At 41.7% G+C, this 16,994-nt stretch overlaps 1 protein-coding gene across 1 annotated transcript; it reads left to right on the top strand.

Annotated features, from left to right (window-relative positions):
- The first annotated feature begins 360 nt into the window (after positions 1-360).
- On the top strand, positions 361-16,394 carry SERPINB5 (serpin family B member 5). The gene is made up of 7 exons (XM_052780591.1): positions 361-612; positions 6,336-6,510; positions 9,033-9,170; positions 10,233-10,350; positions 11,756-11,898; positions 13,378-13,545; positions 14,876-16,394. Exons 2-7 carry the CDS (start codon positions 6,337-6,339, stop codon positions 15,266-15,268), a joined length of 1,134 nt encoding a protein of 377 aa, XP_052636551.1. The 5' UTR covers positions 361-612; position 6,336; the 3' UTR covers positions 15,269-16,394.
- Positions 16,395-16,994: the final 600 nt, after the last annotated feature.

The following is a 16,994-nucleotide window of genomic DNA, read 5'->3' as shown; positions in this document are numbered from 1 at the left end:
ACATACACACATATGCCCCTTACAAAGACAAAGTTAAGACACAGTCTTAATGCATATACAGATGCAAAGTGCCCAGCCACGCGCTCCTACGCATTTTGGTTGTCTTCCTGGGCATCTTTTTCACAATTACAGTTTTTCTGCAAATAGCGGCAATTCCAATGCAACTTGGAGTGCTGGTTTTGCTCAGAAGGTCTTTTAATTGCTCATGCACTCCTGCATTCTCGCCTTCATAGTCTTCGTTCATTCTTGCCTGGTGCCTTTTGTACTGTGCTTGCTGAAGGCAATGCACAAAGGCTGCTCTTTCCTGCCGGAGCTTGTTGTTGTCTTTAGTAGCTGGGCAGGCAACAACAACTCTGGTGTGAATCATTTTGCTCCTCCAATGTAGGAGTTGCCCATGAAGAATGATTAAGAGGGAAAAAAAAAAAAAAGCAAGCAAGAGTGAGAGGGAGTGTGTGTGTGTGTGCACAAATTAAGGTTGGGAAAGAGGGAGTGGTGTCAATGAGCAGGGAAGCTAACAGAGTCTTCTGCTCGGCAAGGTTTCACCGTGGGTAGCTAGTTCTTCGCACTGTACCCATTTCATTGATTCGTTTACCAGGATTATAGCCTTGCAAAGTAAGTACGGCTTTTTTTTTTCCTCTGATACTTTAATAAATACCTAACTAATAGTTAACAAATCTCCACTGTGAAACGTAATCATGTAGAGGGAGTGGGATAAGGAAATTTGTACAAAAAGCTATTGCGTGGAATTAAAGGAGCAAAAAAGCCTTACCACACTACAATGTTTAGGTTTCATCCCAAAATTACTGCTTTTGCTATGCTATATTTCTCCCCCCTGAAAAGATTCACTGGAAGCGGTGAGTAGGATCTGGCAGGTGACAGCAAGGGCATTAGGAATTATTAAAATATGGTGGTTTATTGCAAATGGCTTTCCCCGTATCAGAGAAAGCAGGTTGTGTGTGATGCCGTGAAAATGCTCCATGTGTCAAAGTAGGATTTAGACTGTTTTGTAAGTCTCTGTTACAGAGGAATATTCCTCTCATTTTCTGCAGAGGTGTGTGTGCTCTGCTCTGTTTGCTTTGAGTTATTAATCAAGTGACTAATCCACAGTTGTTTAAAGTGAAGGGCAGGAACTTAGGTCCAGTTAATTACCAATTTATTTTCAGTGTGACCATTTAGTTTGAAGAATTCACTGGCTATTGAGGTACAACAAAGCATATTGCAGTGGCTCATTTCTCTCTTTCCTTCCTGGAGTGACTTTCCCTGCTATATTGCTGACAATGCTTTTTCCCTAACCATACGAGACGCTCTGGTCCAACATTAGTCTGATGTCTTGCATTCCTCAAAGAAATGTCTGTTCAGAGGAAATTGTGTCCTTGTTGCGTAGCCAGGTATTCTGCCAGGTGGAGAGTTGTCATTTGTGTACAAGTAAGAAGAAAAGGCTCACAGAAGTGTTTTTATTTCCTTTATGTGTTGTGTTCACCGAGTAAGAGCTGAAGTGGGGTCATGTTAAATGCTTGAGCTAGTTTCAAATATTAATGCCTCACTCGTGAAACATGCGTGTGGGTTGTTTCATATCATTTATCCTCTTGGTGCAAGTTTGTTTGAACTGGAGAGACTACAGCGCTGGCACTCGCAGCTCCCGAGCTGTAAACCCAATACATCCCCCCAGCACTGGATGGCCAGCACTGTCCACACTTTATCTGCCACAGGGGTCTTCTCCTGGAAGGACTGCTTAACTGAGAAAGGAATAAAATAAATACTTGTTCTGCTTTATCAGATTATCCCTACCGTATAGCTAACTTGATTTGTCAGACATTTCCACACAGACGTTGCTATTCTCCTGATTATATTTGTAGAAGATAAGCTATATTTAGCATTTGTCTTAGTAAGCAGATACTAAACAAAGCCTCTCTGTTGGGTTTTTTTTGTTTGTTTTGTTGTTGTTGTTGCATTCAAGAGTGACTAAGCAAAAATGGTGTCTTACACCAATAAACAAGTTTAAATCAGGTTTTTCTGAACTGGCTCAGTAGCCTTTCAGCTCCCTTCTGAATCTGAAAGTGTTTCTATAATGCTGTGGCAGAGTCACAGTTTTAAGCAAAGCTGGGTGGATCACAAGCTACCTGCGCTTAGAAGATGCCCCAGTGCCGCGGGCCTCTCTAGAAATGCTGACGTACTGCTTTCCCGGGAAAGGAGGCACTCAGCAAGAATCCATGCAGCCAGCCTTCTTAAAATTTCATTTTCAATTTTTTGACTCCTCCCTGTTTGAGGGTTCCCTGTGATTACTCACTCAGGAACTGCATCTGATTTCTAAGTCTGCTAATGGGCTTTCCTCTTGATTGGAGCTTCTACCCTTCTCACTTGACTGGAACTGGCTTTAATGGATTCAGAAGGCTTGGGACAGTCAAGGCTTTAATGAGATTTAAGATTTTGTAATATTTAATACAGTAAATGCTTTTCAAGAATATGAATGTCATGAACCCTAAATACCACACATCAATAAATGGAGCATAAAAAACTGACTGACCAGGTGCAGTTGAAAAAGATGGTGGGATAGAGATTATGCTTCGCTATCCATCCCATCATTCAAGGTTAAGGGAGAAACTGAGCTTTTGTCCCAACAAAATGCCCCGAATGGGCGTTATTTCAATAGTAGCACTAAAAGAAAGAAATTATAAGAATGGAGAGCTTTACCACTACCAGAAATAGTTTCACTCAGCACAAAAGAATCTCTGAGAGTATCAGCAGTTACTGGATGAACAAAAGGTAAATAAAAGGATCACCATGAAATACCTCCCATTTTCCTCACTGAAAAGGAACATCCAAACTTTTTAGAAAGTGATGCAACATGAACAGTATCAGAATTACCAATGAGGTCAGAAAAGAAGAGTTCTTAAGCCATGGTACAGCTTTTCACTGGCATAAGGAAGAAGACTTTCATTCAATTTTGCAAAATTCCTATTTTATTTTCTTACTCTGAATCTCTTGCAACCCAAGGAAGTGAAACACTGGTAGTACATACACATCTTAAAATCACTCTAGGTTTGCCAATATAACTGAAAATACTAATGTCAGAATTACAGCATAGCATTTGCAATATTAAGCCAGAAAGGAACAAGAAGTATTTTTTTAGTGGTTATGATTGCATATTGATTTTTAGTCTGTAAGGAAAATCCAGTGGCCTAAATAGAATAATATCAGGCCAGCCAGCACTAAAGAATTGTGTTCTACCCCACTAGCAAATAAGATTTTTTCGGGTAAACTGCATGCCTCGTTCTGCATTGTGAGATTCTTCATACTGTTTGTCTTCTTGAGGGTGGTAGATATCGAATGACACATTCTTGGTTCCCTGGGTAATTTTCCACCAGCTTCTCAGTACGAAATACCTGGGAAGTTGATACTTGTCCCAGATCTTCAAATTTTAGCTGGGGGGGGCGGGGGCAGAGAGAAAGAGGGAGAAAGAGACAAAGTATACGTATACATATGTATTGTGTGTTCATGTGTGAATGGTTGAGGTAATGGGGAAGATAAGATAAGTAGCCTATGCCAGGGAGTGTATTTAAGACATGCATAGGCACAAAGGTGCACGTCTGGGATGAGCAGAGAGTCATTTTGCTCCTTTGCCCCTGTTCCAAGTTACTCCCTCATCAGCAGTCTCAGTCCTTCAAATTTGTTTAACTGTCGTCTTTTGCCACTGTTCTGCCCAAAGCTCTCCTACTTTAAGGTGTGTGCTGAGCCCATGGTTTCTGGCAAGATTGACTTTTCTGGTAATTAGTTGCTTTCATGCATGAGAAATCGTGACCGTGTAAATGAGATAGATGGTTGCAGTGCTGGGCTGGTGCTTTGTTCTCCCCTTACATGCCAAGATCTCTGAGATGCGTTTCCTGAACCTCACTCTGACATCAGCTGGACGCCTGCTGACACTGGGAAATGGGATTTCACACGGATAATCTCTCTTTACCGAGCAGCTGCTGGGCACTGCCAGGCTACTGGAAGCTGGACAAGTCCAGCCAGACCCATTCTGAATTCGGAGTTCTGGCAAAGTCTCTAGATGTTGCAAAGCATACTCCTCTATATATTTCCGTGGAGATAACTTTCTCCAGTGATATATATTTAGTGTTTCCCCTCTTCAAGACAAATTCCTTTTTTTTTTTTTTTTCCAGTGGGAGGGGATTTGTTAGCAAACAGTTTGTTGCTAATACCAACAGTCAGAGCATTTTGCAAGAGTGCAGTGCTGGTTAGGTGTGCTTTTCAAACATGGATTTAAAAAGCCTTGGGTTTATGCCAGTATCTTTTTTTTTTTTTTTACTTAATTAGATTGTGCAATGCATTTCAGTAACCTTTAATACAGCATCTTTTACCTCAAAACAAACCAGTTGCCAAATAAACCTGTTGCCTTACCAAATAGATCCAAGACCATGTATAAGTTAATTAAAATAAACATAAAGACATTTATTTTGTAAAAGGCCGCCTCTAATCAAACAGGCCTTATGAGTAAATCAAAGTGTTTTCTTTACTGTGTCACAGGCAAATTACGCACCCATTCTGTTACTCCCATAAAAATGTATAAATACCACAGATTATTTGGAAGTCATTCACTACTGTCAAGTACCACAACTGCTCCACAGCTTCTGTGTACAATGGTGTCAGATGTTCAGCTAAGTTTGGGCAGTATGACACATACATTCAAATAGGAGAGTGTTCTAATTCAAAACACCTTTCCAAACCAGGATGAGAGTGAACGGTCAAGAAAGGTACCTTGCTGGAGACAGTTCCCTGCCCATAGGTTCCCTCTTCCCCTTTCTGCCTTCTTGTACCTTTCTGCTTTTACCCAGTGAGATCTTTCCTGGCTAGGATGCAAATGATATGAACTAGGTAAGTAAATGTTTGAGACTGCAGTGTCAAGTAATCAGTTATTGGAGAGAAATCACTGTCCTTAAGGTGTTTCTCAAAGGTTAGCAAACCTCCTACCAATGAAAGAAATAATTGACTTTCCTTTTCATAATAGGATAAAATAGGACCCTAGATCTTCAGTGTCAGAGCCTGAAATGCAAATGTAGATAGGTGTGCGTCTGGATAAGAACACACTTTTTAAGATGACCCCTCCACACCATATTTATTCCACTATTTTGCCATTTTTCCTGAAGAGAGCAAATACTGGAGACACCTTTTAAGTTCTGTGTGAAATCTTATGCCTTTTGAAGCCTTTCCCAATATTCATCTTTTCCATTTCCTTTCTGTCTCTGTCAATAGCTTTGGTGGAGCTGTTTAGCACCATTTTTAATAGATTGCCCTTTTTTTAGGGATACATGATATTGGGGTGCAGACTAGTGTCAAGTTCAGTATGCCAAAGGGGTCATCTTCTGTGTGCTTGCTGGTCTAAAGCCAGACTTGTGCTATTGACTGAAATTCTGTGGTTCACCCTTGTTAGCTTGAATCTATACAAACATGCTTATACCAAAGTGCAATTTCAGATATGTGAAAGCAGTCTGGAAGATGGGAATACTCTCTGGCTTTCCCAGAGCATGGACTGCAGCAACTGTCCCTTGGGCACCACCCTTCCCGTTCCTGACTGCAGAGATCCTCTAGCAGCCCCGTGGCAATTGCAGTTATTAAGAATGGCTAGAAAATATTTGCAGTTAAAACAGTGTAAGTAAGTGATGAGTGGGCACGCAGCAGGATTTATTTAGGAGGCTTCCTTTAAGTTTCTAGGACAATCTCAACCTACAGGACCAGACAGCTTTCTGGAGACTTCTAGCAAGGCTAGGAAGAATGGAGAATCATCCCTTAGAGGAAGGACACGTACCAAAGCTAAAGCTTCAGTGAACAATTAGCCATGAAGCAAGACAGGAAAGATTATGAGAATATTAAAGGCCTGTCTGAGAGCCAGGAGAGCCCAGAGCATAGGCAAAGTACCTTTTAAGTTGGCACATTTTAAGACTGTCAATTAAAAAGAGATTAAATTCATATGTGATCCAATTTGACTCAATATGAATGGGTCACCCTGACCTACCCAGATTTCCCCAAGTGCTTCTGGTAATACTGGCTCCATGTAACACGTGGCATTGCCAGCTGTCACCTGAAGATGATGGCTATTACTGAACCACTCACATTTCCTTGGCTGGGCATGGATGAGACCTTCCCTGCTCCTCAGGAGCTGCCAGTGTGCTCTGAAGCTGAGTGGGCTCAGCCAGGCCCTCCTCTCCTCTCCCTGAACGTTCAAGCTGCCCAGTCCCCATACTGGTGTCCAGCCTCCTTCAGTGCTCTGACCCAGCCCCACCACAGCAGGAGCTAGGATTACACTCTGAGTCATCTCTCTTTTCCCTTTTCTGTTTCAGGATGACAATGGACGCTTTGCAACTAGCGAACACTGCCTTTGCAGTTGATATGTTCAAAAAACTGTGCGAGAAGGACAAAACAGCCAATATTATTTTTGCCCCACTGTGTACCTCAACGTCTCTGGCTCTGGCATATAAAGCGACGAAAGGTGATACTGCAGATCAAATGAAACAGGTAAGCTGTCAGCATCCTGTTCTGTGGCTGCAAAATTATATGGCTGTCGGAGGTGGCTTTCTTATTTATTCTTGTTAATATTCTACTAGATGTCTGGTTCCCTTGTAAGCCAGGCTGCAAACTGTCCCTCTGAAATTCCTGAATGGTTCCACACTCCATGGCCCCACACAGCAAAAGAGGTTGAAAATCTGGCTTAAAGAAAAAGCTTTCTTAAGCATGTACACAGTGGAAGGGGACATGACAGAGTCCTCAACAGTTGCATTAAAGCCTTGTCTCCTTTTAGCGTAGTGTTGATTGTGGCTGCAAGTCACAGTCAAGATCACTGCATTTTCTGGATAATGTTTTTTCATTATTCAAGAATGCCTAAACTTTATAGGACTGGAAATAATTTTGCCATTATCTGTCAGCAGCAAGTATGCTTAGCAGCCTGTCGCTGACATTTCTGCTTTCTCCTGCAATACTGCTAAGAGGAAGCGTTGCAGCAGAAGAGGGCACAACTTCAACTGTGTTTCTTCTTAGAAGCAGCTCATAGTGTTCAAGGGGTTTCCAACACCGTGATGCAGCATGGCAGTCGTGGTGCAATCAGTTTATCAAGCTCACTCTGTGGTGCAGGGAGGCATCCTTGCAGCCTCTTCTGCTGCCTCTGTGTAAGCAGAGACCTGTGTAGTTCCTTTGTGTCCCAAGGAGGGTGCCCACTGTTTCTGCAGTTACCTAAAGGTGGATGAGAAGCAAATTCAGTATGCATTTATATGCTGATTATCACCTGGCTCTGAGGGACACTCTACATATTTGAACATATTTTCTGTCCTTTGGGAATTCCTCCCTGTACTTCCTCATTCACTGAAGGGTCCCCCCAAGCGCAGCCTCCTGTGCCACAACTCATGCCACAGATTACAATGAGTCTCGTGCTCTTTGCAGAGCTGCGCAGCAATATATCCATTAAGATCTTCTAGGCATTGCAGATTTTTCCAAACAGCATTGTCTTTTAAAAAAATTTAAAAATTAACTCTAGATTTTTTTTTATTTAAATGACACCTTGCAGCTTCCTCACCATTTCAAAATTCAAGCGTTGTCTTTCTAATGGGAGAGTTCAAAATATTAACCTGCCCTTAATTTTGCTTTCACTTGTGTCTGCAATTTGCTTTGAACCATCCCATAATAAGTTAACGTACACAAATGGAGCTCTGTTACACAAGCACGTTTATATTTCATATTTCTCAAGTGGTATATAAAAAGTGCTGACTACAGATACTAAGGAGAACTTGGTATGTTCTTAAATGTAATATCTCCTGTCTGCCCCTGAGTTCCTGCTTGGGTTTTAAATACTAGATACAAAAGGAGCCAGATCAGCAGGCTTACTCTGGAATATCAGTTAACAAAACTGTGCCAAAAGCTTTCCCAGGTAGAAAAGCTGCAGTAGCGTAGCTTCCTCCCCAAACATAGTTTCCAGGCACAGAATCTTTCTGCACTTAACATGCTAAGAAATAAAAGTGTTGGAGGAAAAGGAAATTAAGTTGAGGAGTTTGGCTATGAGAGCTCTCCGGGTGCTCTGTCCTTGGGAGCTTATTTCCTTCTGCTCCCACTGAGCAAGTAGAGGGGAGGACGCGGGGGGGTGGCTAAGGCAGAGCAGCAATTTGTTGTGTCTGTGAAGATATGATGTGTTCAGGGAGAAAGAGCAGGAGTGAGGGACAAAGGGAAAAGAAGGTCACTAGTGCCCGCTATGCCTCATGCGGGAATTTGAGACAGGGGAGGAGAGTTGGGCAGGCTGCCTGTAATGAAACAGCCACCATCAAAGACCCTGTAATAAGCAGGCATTAGAAGTTCAATTCATATTTACAGGGTTATTTTCAAACAAAACCAGCAGTAACCTCTCGCCTCTGGTGCCTAAAAGCAGCACGTTTTAGGTCACCCCAGCACTTCCCAGAACTTGTAATTCCCAGGAGCTGGGAGGTGGCCATGTGTGGATCAGCAGCCTTACCTCCAGCTCATACTTTGTCTACGAAAAGACATAGTTATCTGATCAATTTTTGCTGAAATGTCATGTGATGTCATGTATCAGTCACAGCAATCAGAAAACTTGATGATCTGTTAAGCATTTTTAAAGGTGTAGCCCACTTCTAGAAAGGAGACTAACTGGGACCCTCATTTATCTGGCTTAAAAGCTCCAGGTTTTTGGACAAGAATGTAAGTTTGGTGAAAACATGATGACTCCATACTACAGAGTTTTAATCAACTAAGCCACATCAGCAGCATGAACAGCTCTATTGATTTCTTTGGACTGCTCACAGGAAAGAAATGCTTTTGGTTAAAGTTCTGGTAGGATCAGGTGTTTACATTTATATGAGGATGTCAAATAAATAAATAAATAATTTTTGAGTAACAACAGCGAGAGGCTGTGTTGTTAAATACGAAAAGCCACAGCTCTGACACAAACTAGCATTATTTTTCGCTAAGCTGTTAGGAATGTTTAGATAATAATAATAAAAAAAGATGCTTAGTATTTTATTACGTTCATTTAACAGGTACTCCATTTGCAAGATGTCAAAGATGTTTCTTTTGGGTTTCAAACAGTAACTTCAGATGTTTCCAAACTCAGCTCTTTTTTTGCACTGAAAATGGTCAAACGGCTCTTTGTAGACAAGTCTCTTAATCCTACCACAGTAAGTAATGCAGAAAAGCCCTGGTGCTATGAATTGCTTGGCCAGCATGTTGACGGGTTATGGTGTCAGACTGGAATGTTATTTAAAATAAATTCTCTCAGTTTTGGCTGTTACTTGACTAGACTCAGGTGATGAACAACATAATATTCTCTGCTGCCATAAAAGTTTGTAGGAGGATGGATGAGTGTGCTGCTTGACCGCAAGCTATGCAACTATTACAACACTTCTAATTCTTTCATTAATATGCTTTAGGTCAGTAGCTCAGTAGGTTTTGAATGCAACATAACTTCTATGCCACATCAAGGTCTTTGCATTGTAAGTATGAGCAAAAAGGAGTTTTAAAAACAGTTGGCGGTGCATGTGTGTGTCCAGTTCACACACCCAAGTAATTACTGCATACGCTGTAGTTTTCTTAAGCTGTCCGAGGAGGCAGAAGCCTGGCTATTGAAACAACACAAGTAGGGAAGGTGGTGTTTGGCCTTATAACTTATGGACCTTGCAAATAACTGAGAAAAATGTTGTGGGTTCCCCCCCTCCAAAGTTGCCTTTGAATAGGGCCCCAAGCAAGGACAACATCAGCCTAAAGGTGATGTTTCAGAAAACTTAACATGCTTAAATGATGCTATAATTAGATTGCCTGCTGTTCAGCCTCTGCTACAGCAAAGGCCAATACCCATCCACAGCAATAAATGTCTCATATGGTGAGGACAGACATGATGTGAGCAGCCTGTGGCCTTTATTTCAGTCCTCTCTCTCACCCAGGCCTGGACTGAGAGTAGTTTTATCCTTTCAAACTCTGGCAGTGTGGCCACTCCTGCAATACCAAAGTTACTTTAGCTGCTGATGTAACACCACTGGACTGAAGACAACCTTGGGAGTGATGTGCCGAATGCAGCTGTGCATCCTGGTTATCACCTGCTGTTGTTTAATAGCTGTCCATCGTAATAAATTCCCTAACTAACCTGTGGTGAAGCTCAGGATGCTGATGTTGCAGGGTCTATAAAGAGCCATCGAGTGGATGGCATTTAACCAAGGATGACTTTGGTACCTTGTGTCTTTCAGGACTTTGTCAACTCCACAAAGAGGCCTTTTCCATCTGAACTGGAACTAGTGGAGTTCAAAGAAAAAACTGAGGAAACCCGACAGAAGATCAACAAGTGTCTTTCAGAGCTAACTGATGGTGAGTACAGCTTAACCTTGCGGATGCTGTTTGCCTCTCTGGAGAAAGAGACCTTTGTCCTTGTGACACCTCTTTACTAATGCTTTTAGAAGTAAATACATAGTGAAAGCAAGAGGACTAGACCTACTATTTGGATTCATGAGGATTAGCAATGTCAGCCTGTTTTGAAATCACTAACTTTACTACTGCAGCATTTCTGAAGGTGGAAATGTGAGACTGACCTTGCATTAGCCTTAGGGAAAGCTGCTCACATTTTACTGCTGCGGGACAGTTTGGGAGAACGACAGCTCCTGGCCGTGGAGCTTCACAAACATCTGACATCAATGCATCTAACCCAAGCCCTGGTTTCCTTGAAAAGTTTTATTGTAATGGGAAGTACTTGCTGGACTCTGAATTTCAGGCTGTTAATTAATAGCTCAGCTTCGCTCAGTTCAGCTGCTTTTGCCAGCAAGGCTGCCACGAGCAGATGTGCGTCTCTTGTGTGCCTTCCTGTGGAAATGGGGCTGCAGGGACTTCTCCCCCAGTACCGCTGAGCCGGGTCACAGGAGATGCACACCAGTGACCGTGAGGGTCCCCAGGCAGAGCCTGCCCAGTCTAGGGGGGGCAGAGGTCCAGCCCTGGCCCACGCGAGCACGCAGCACCCTAACAGAGCCTGTTTGCAGCCTGTGCAGAGGTAGCTTTGGGGTCGGTTGCTGCCTGTTGCCCTCGTCAGGTACAAATATGAAAACGTGGGTGCATGAGTCTGGTCCTTCCCAGGCTGGCACAGGTGCCCATGTGGAAGCACCATGCCCTGCCTGTGCAATTCGTGCACGAAGGCAGGACTTGCCTCCCCAGTGCTCTGAATTCAGTGTCTTTTATGGCAGTGCTTGAACAGGTCTGAAACAGAGCGAGGGTGGGCACAACATTTCCGTATTCTTTTTGAAGACTCTAGCAGTATTTGGTTATGAACTTTAATCAGAGCAGCATTTTTTATTATTCTGGTTATTTTGTTCTCATGTATCTGTCTAGAAATGAGTAGCTGCTAATCTGGAACTTCCCTTCAAGTCTTGCTCTCCATACAACAAGTGCTTTTTTGCTTACACCTGTTGAATTTCACTGAAAATTCAATACCTTCTTTAAGGTACTGAACAAAAGCAGTAGGCATATTTTTGATTCCATGCCATATAAGCCAAGAAAACATGTAATTTGGAAGATCTGCCTTGATCCCAAATCCCAGTTCAAACATTAAGCTGCAATTCTAATAAGTACTTCTTTTTGGAACTTCCCATTAGAATTAAAATCTTTTATCTGTGAGGGGCAAGACAGAAATTTTTTAATTCAGTGAAATGTTTCCATGTTCAGTTGAAACAATTGATATACTGATAATGTATTTTTCTATTAACAACCATCTTAAACCTGTTCACAGGCAAAATGGAGAATATTTTGAATGAGGATAGTGTAAGTGACCAGACTCAGATCCTCCTAGTTAATGCAGCTTATTTTGTCACAAACTGGATGAAGAAGTTCCCAGAGGCAGAGATCAAAGAATGTCCTTTTAAAGTCAACAAGGTATGTTCTGGAAAAAAAATCCCCAAAACAAGAGTGCTGTTTCCGCTCAAGAAAATGCAAACATTGAGCTAAGGAAATCCCAACAGGAGAAAATGAGAAATATTTATTATTACCATGGCATTCTTAAACTCTATCTAAACCTATATGCCGTTGCAAGGGTCCCTAAACCAGTTTGCTTGTCATGTTGTTTTAAAACTTTGCTGGTGCTTTCACATCCATCTTTCAAAGGCTCAGTGTGAAAACAGACTGTCCTGTTAGTATATTTAGACAACGGGAGCTGAGTACAAGTGATCAGAAGCAGCCATTGCCTACAAGGAGATGTACAGTCTCACAGCTAGCTTCTTCCAAGAGATTGCAGCCTGTACCAGAGGCTGCATCCCAAAACCAGCAGGGGTGAAGCACAAAGCATTGCATTTCTCGTGGTCACAGAACTAATGAAACATCTACACCCGTGGGGTCTCTTTGAGAATATCCCTTAGGTGCCTGGCCCTGAGCTTTCCTCTTCCGGGATGGTGCCCCATGAATCTCCCTCTTTCCAGTGAGGCTCAGGACTGCAGCCCTCTGCGTATCAGCCCTGCTTAGCCATGAGGTCCAAGTGGGTGCAGCACCTGTGGCTGTTGCCTTCAGGAATCTGTGACCAGTGATGAATATTGTGATCAGACAGTCAGCTTTGAACCAAGGTATAAAGCTGGGCAACATTTGTGAGATAAAGAGATTATACTCCAAATATATACATACATACATATATATATATGTGCGTGAGAAAAGTTGGAGTTTCAGGTTCACTGAAAATATTCATAAATTACCACATCAGCCAACAGTTTCAGCTTAAAAAGTTTTTAAAATTATACAATCAACAGTAACATTTTTAAGTGAAACTTCTCAAGTTTTTTTTTCTAAAGTAACATTTTTCTACTGAATTTGAATTTTGAATGAATTTCCAGGTGAACAGAACAGTTTGTAAATCCTCCCTATGAAATAAAGAGTTTTGTTTTGTTTTGTTTCATTCATGAAAAGCAAAGACATAGGGCTTTAGGTAAGTCTGAAATTTCTTCTTCTTCTGTTTCAGCTCCTGAACCAAAATATCAATTATTTGTATGAACAGCTTGACTTTCATTGTTGAGATGTTCTCAGTGCTTAACACTTACTGGCAATTACCCTGTAGACAGTACAGTTTGTAGCACTCAGTGAAACAGGCACAAAGGGCCACTGATATTGGGTAAATTTCTCTTTTAAGGCACATCCCCAATATGTTGCTATTGTATTAAGTAGAATTCTGTTCCACTTTTCTTTGGAAAGCTGCCTACTGTAAAAAGCCAACAGGGTCTCTTACAGCTGGTTTCATTACCTATGAAAGCCAACAAATTCTCTGATGGTAACTCAATGTACCACTTCCATGCAAGCTTACAAACTTCCCTCTCTCACCATCTAATTTGTGAATTAAAAGGAATGCTAGATTGTTTCCTCTGTGTTTTGCAGACTGAAACTAAACCAGTGCAAATGATGAATCTGGAAGCTACTTTTTGCCTGGGCTATGTAAAAGAATTAAATGTGGCCATCCTCGAGCTTCCATGCCTTAACAAACATATAAGCATGCTCATTCTGCTGCCCAAAGAGATTGAAGATGAGACCACTGGCTTGGAGCAGGTGAGAGAAAAAAATAGAATTAGCATGATGCTTCCCTTGGAAACAGCCCACTTCTAATGCCATATGCTTATGGAAGGTTTTTCTTATTTAGATGCTATATAGAAGTTTCCTGTAAGTAAGTTTCCTGTGAATTTGCCTTCTCATTCTGCTTCTCTGTTCCTGATCTCATATTTGTGACATCATTGTTTCCACTGTGGCCAAGTGTGAGGTTGTGAACAAGACTTTGTTTTAGATAGGGTGTGCACAGAAGACAGTGTAAAGTGCAGAAGGTGCCCATGATGTGCTCTAGGAATCTGCATCAATTGGAAAATTTGGACCCCCAAAATAACTTTCATCTTAAGATTTTTGTTCTTGCTGTAGTAAAGTGCTTAAAGTCATACTTACTGGGTACTCAGTAATGCTGACATTATTTACTCTAGTGTCCTCATTTTTTTTCAGTTGACATGTATCCTTGATTTATTTTACTAAGGTCTTACACTTCTCTAGCTTTTAATTTTGAGCAGAGGTGCCTGAAAATGAGCCATTTTTTGTTACAATTGCACATAAATTTGAAAATGAATAGGGCATTTCCTAAAGAACACCCATTTCTTATGGCATTTCTCTATGAAAATTTTAGAACATATTTTCACCTCTCTTCAAAGTTTGAGGATTAGGAGACAGATGATCACACAAGTCTCCTTTGTAATTTGCTGCAACTGGCCATAAATTTTAAAGGCAGGAAGAATCTGCCTTTGCAGCTGTAAGGTACTTTTATATGTAGGAGTAAATTACAGAACACATATATCTTAAAATGCAAGTGAGGCCTTTCCTGATACCAATTTGTTGTGGTCCCAAATTCTGCCTCGTCACTTCCCAGTTTTTTAAAAATTGCTCAAACAGCTGCCTGTCTGATTAAGATCAGGCTCTGTATTTGGAGTCTTTTTCTGTCCCAAATACCAGCAATTTCATTACTCTGTAAGGTCAGAAATCAAGACTTTTGGATCTGCCAGTTGGCTGGGTGTAACCTGGGTAGGGACTGCCTTTCTCAGGTTCCTTCATATGGTTGTTGAGGTGATTGCCTATCAAAAGCTTGTAAGGGGCTAATAGTCAGAGCATGTACATACAGTGGAGTTGCTCCAGAGGCCTGTCCTATGGATTAAATCATACTTGCATCAATATAGCTCAGAGTATTTTAACCCTGAATGCTACAGTTGTGAATTCAAAAGCAAAGGTTGCCTTTTGGACTTTATTCTGGGGGGGCTTGATAGGAGTGGGAAGTTCAGGAATGGGGTTTTTTTTCTTTCTTTCCTTGGACTGCTCATTAATTTCCTTTGTTCCTTTATGTCTTCAGCTGGAAAAGGCACTCACCCCCGAGACATTATTACAGTGGACCAATCCCAGCATGATGGCCAACACCAAAGTGAATGTATTTCTTCCAAAGTTTAGTGTGGAAGGTGATTATGACCTGAAGCCTCTTCTGGAAAGCCTGGGAATGACAAACGTCTTCAATGAGAGTGCATCAGATTTCTCTGAGATGTGTGAGACAAAAGGTGTGGTTTTGTCAAAGATCATCCATAAAGTCTCTTTGGAAGTTAATGAACAAGGTGGCGAGTCCCGAGAGGTACCAGGATATCGGATTCTGCAACACAAAGATGAATTTAAAGCTGACCATCCATTTATATTTTTGTTTAGGCACAACAAAACTCGCAGCGTGATTCTTTCAGGCCGTTTCTGTTCCCCTTAAGCAGGGTGTATTCATTATGAAAAAGCACAATTACATCCTTGGTGGTGCATGTTCCTGTAAAGCTTGGCATCCTGACTATCATCTTTGAAAGGAAATCTAAGAGGTTCATATATCAGCTGGGTAATACAATGTACTCTACATATGCAGCAGAACTAGTTTATCTCCTTATGTTTCATCCCCTTAAGCTGAAGGATTCCCACTGTGAAGAACACATCGTATTTTACTGAGAAGTATCCCAGCCTCAGCAACAAGTATATTTTGTTCCTCTGTGACATCTCTTTCCCAAAATGAAGTGAACTGAGAGCCCATTTTAGATAGACCAGGAGTTGGAAAGGGCTCTGAGAGGAAGAGCTACATTCCTGCTTCCTAGCCAAACCACTCTCCCTCGTGACCCACGCTCTGTGGATTCCTACTGCCTAGAAGGGGAAAATGTGGACACGTGGTGTGATAGCCCTCCCCTTGTACCTGGCCACACTGTGGTGGTCCAGGGTGCCCTACTGGACCCTGCCAATGCCCAGTGAAACAGTGCCCAAGTTCTGCAGTGTAGCTAGACAACTCAGGCTAGCATCAGAGTTTGCATCTGTGAAACAGCAGCTGCACTGAGACCTATGGATGCAAGAGGCAATAATCATGGTGACAAGATGTACGCCTAGAAGACTCTTCAGCATGAGCTACGTCAGTTCATAGATTGGGGAAGCTGGACTCTGCTGTGTGGGATTTTTTGACTCATTGCCCTTCAGATATGGAAGACGGTAACAGTTCACTGCAGCTACAAGGAGCTCTGTTGTATATATCCTGAGAAAAAGAATGTTATGCAATTCTAGGGTAGAAAGCAGTTGGATTAATATTGGAAGTGCCACACTTTTCATGCACAGATGATCTGCCATTTCTAGTTCTGGATTCAGCATTAAGGAGACTCCATACAATTACTTAATGTCTGAGGCATGAGAAAGAAATAAGGACTTCAATTTGAGTGACATTAACATTGTAATTACCAGTCTCCAAATTCCATATGAAATCATGGTAATCAGGTTTCATTTCTATCTAAAGACTGCCTGCTGCATATGTTCAGTACTGGTTTACCTAATTACTGTTCAGAATAAAGCACTATAAAACCTGTGTCAAATGTCTGCAATACCTCTGGCGTCAGTCTGTGTTCACTTTTATGGGTTCACTGACAGTATTGACCTCCAATAAATGATAGGAATGGAAATGAACAGATTCATTTAGGCCACAAAGTCAAAATAAAAACTGAAATCAGTCTCTGGATTGCCCTTCTGGACAACATGATAGTTCCTAGTAAGGACTATGTTACTAGCTGATCACAATATACAGAGAATTCAATTATGTATCCTCAAAAAATGGGAGCACTTCACTTGAGAATTCCTCTCGGTGTTTCAGGTCTGAAAGAAACTGGAAAGAGATTTGTAAATTGGAGCATGCACCCCTAATATGCATACTGCTCTTCTAACACCAGAGAACAGCACGGTGGTTATTGTGAATTTGGAGACAGGAGTTCTGTTTTGTTTCTTGACCTTGCCAACCCACGAGAAGCCTTTAGACACAACGGTTCAGTGGTTTCACCAGCTTCCTTCCCTCTGTGGATCTTTAATGGGCTCTAACACAGTTTAATACCAGAGGGTTAACTGGAGTCATTGGCCCATATCTTTATAGGTACTGAGGGGACTAACTTCCACAAAAAACAGTGGGAGGTGAGACCCTGCAG

This window comes from Harpia harpyja, chromosome 1, assembly GCF_026419915.1.
Source record: "Harpia harpyja isolate bHarHar1 chromosome 1, bHarHar1 primary haplotype, whole genome shotgun sequence".
In the NCBI taxonomy this organism is placed as follows: domain Eukaryota; kingdom Metazoa; phylum Chordata; class Aves; order Accipitriformes; family Accipitridae; genus Harpia; species Harpia harpyja.
Note: the sequence above shows the minus strand (reverse complement) of the source record. Positions and strands in the feature narration are given on the sequence as shown.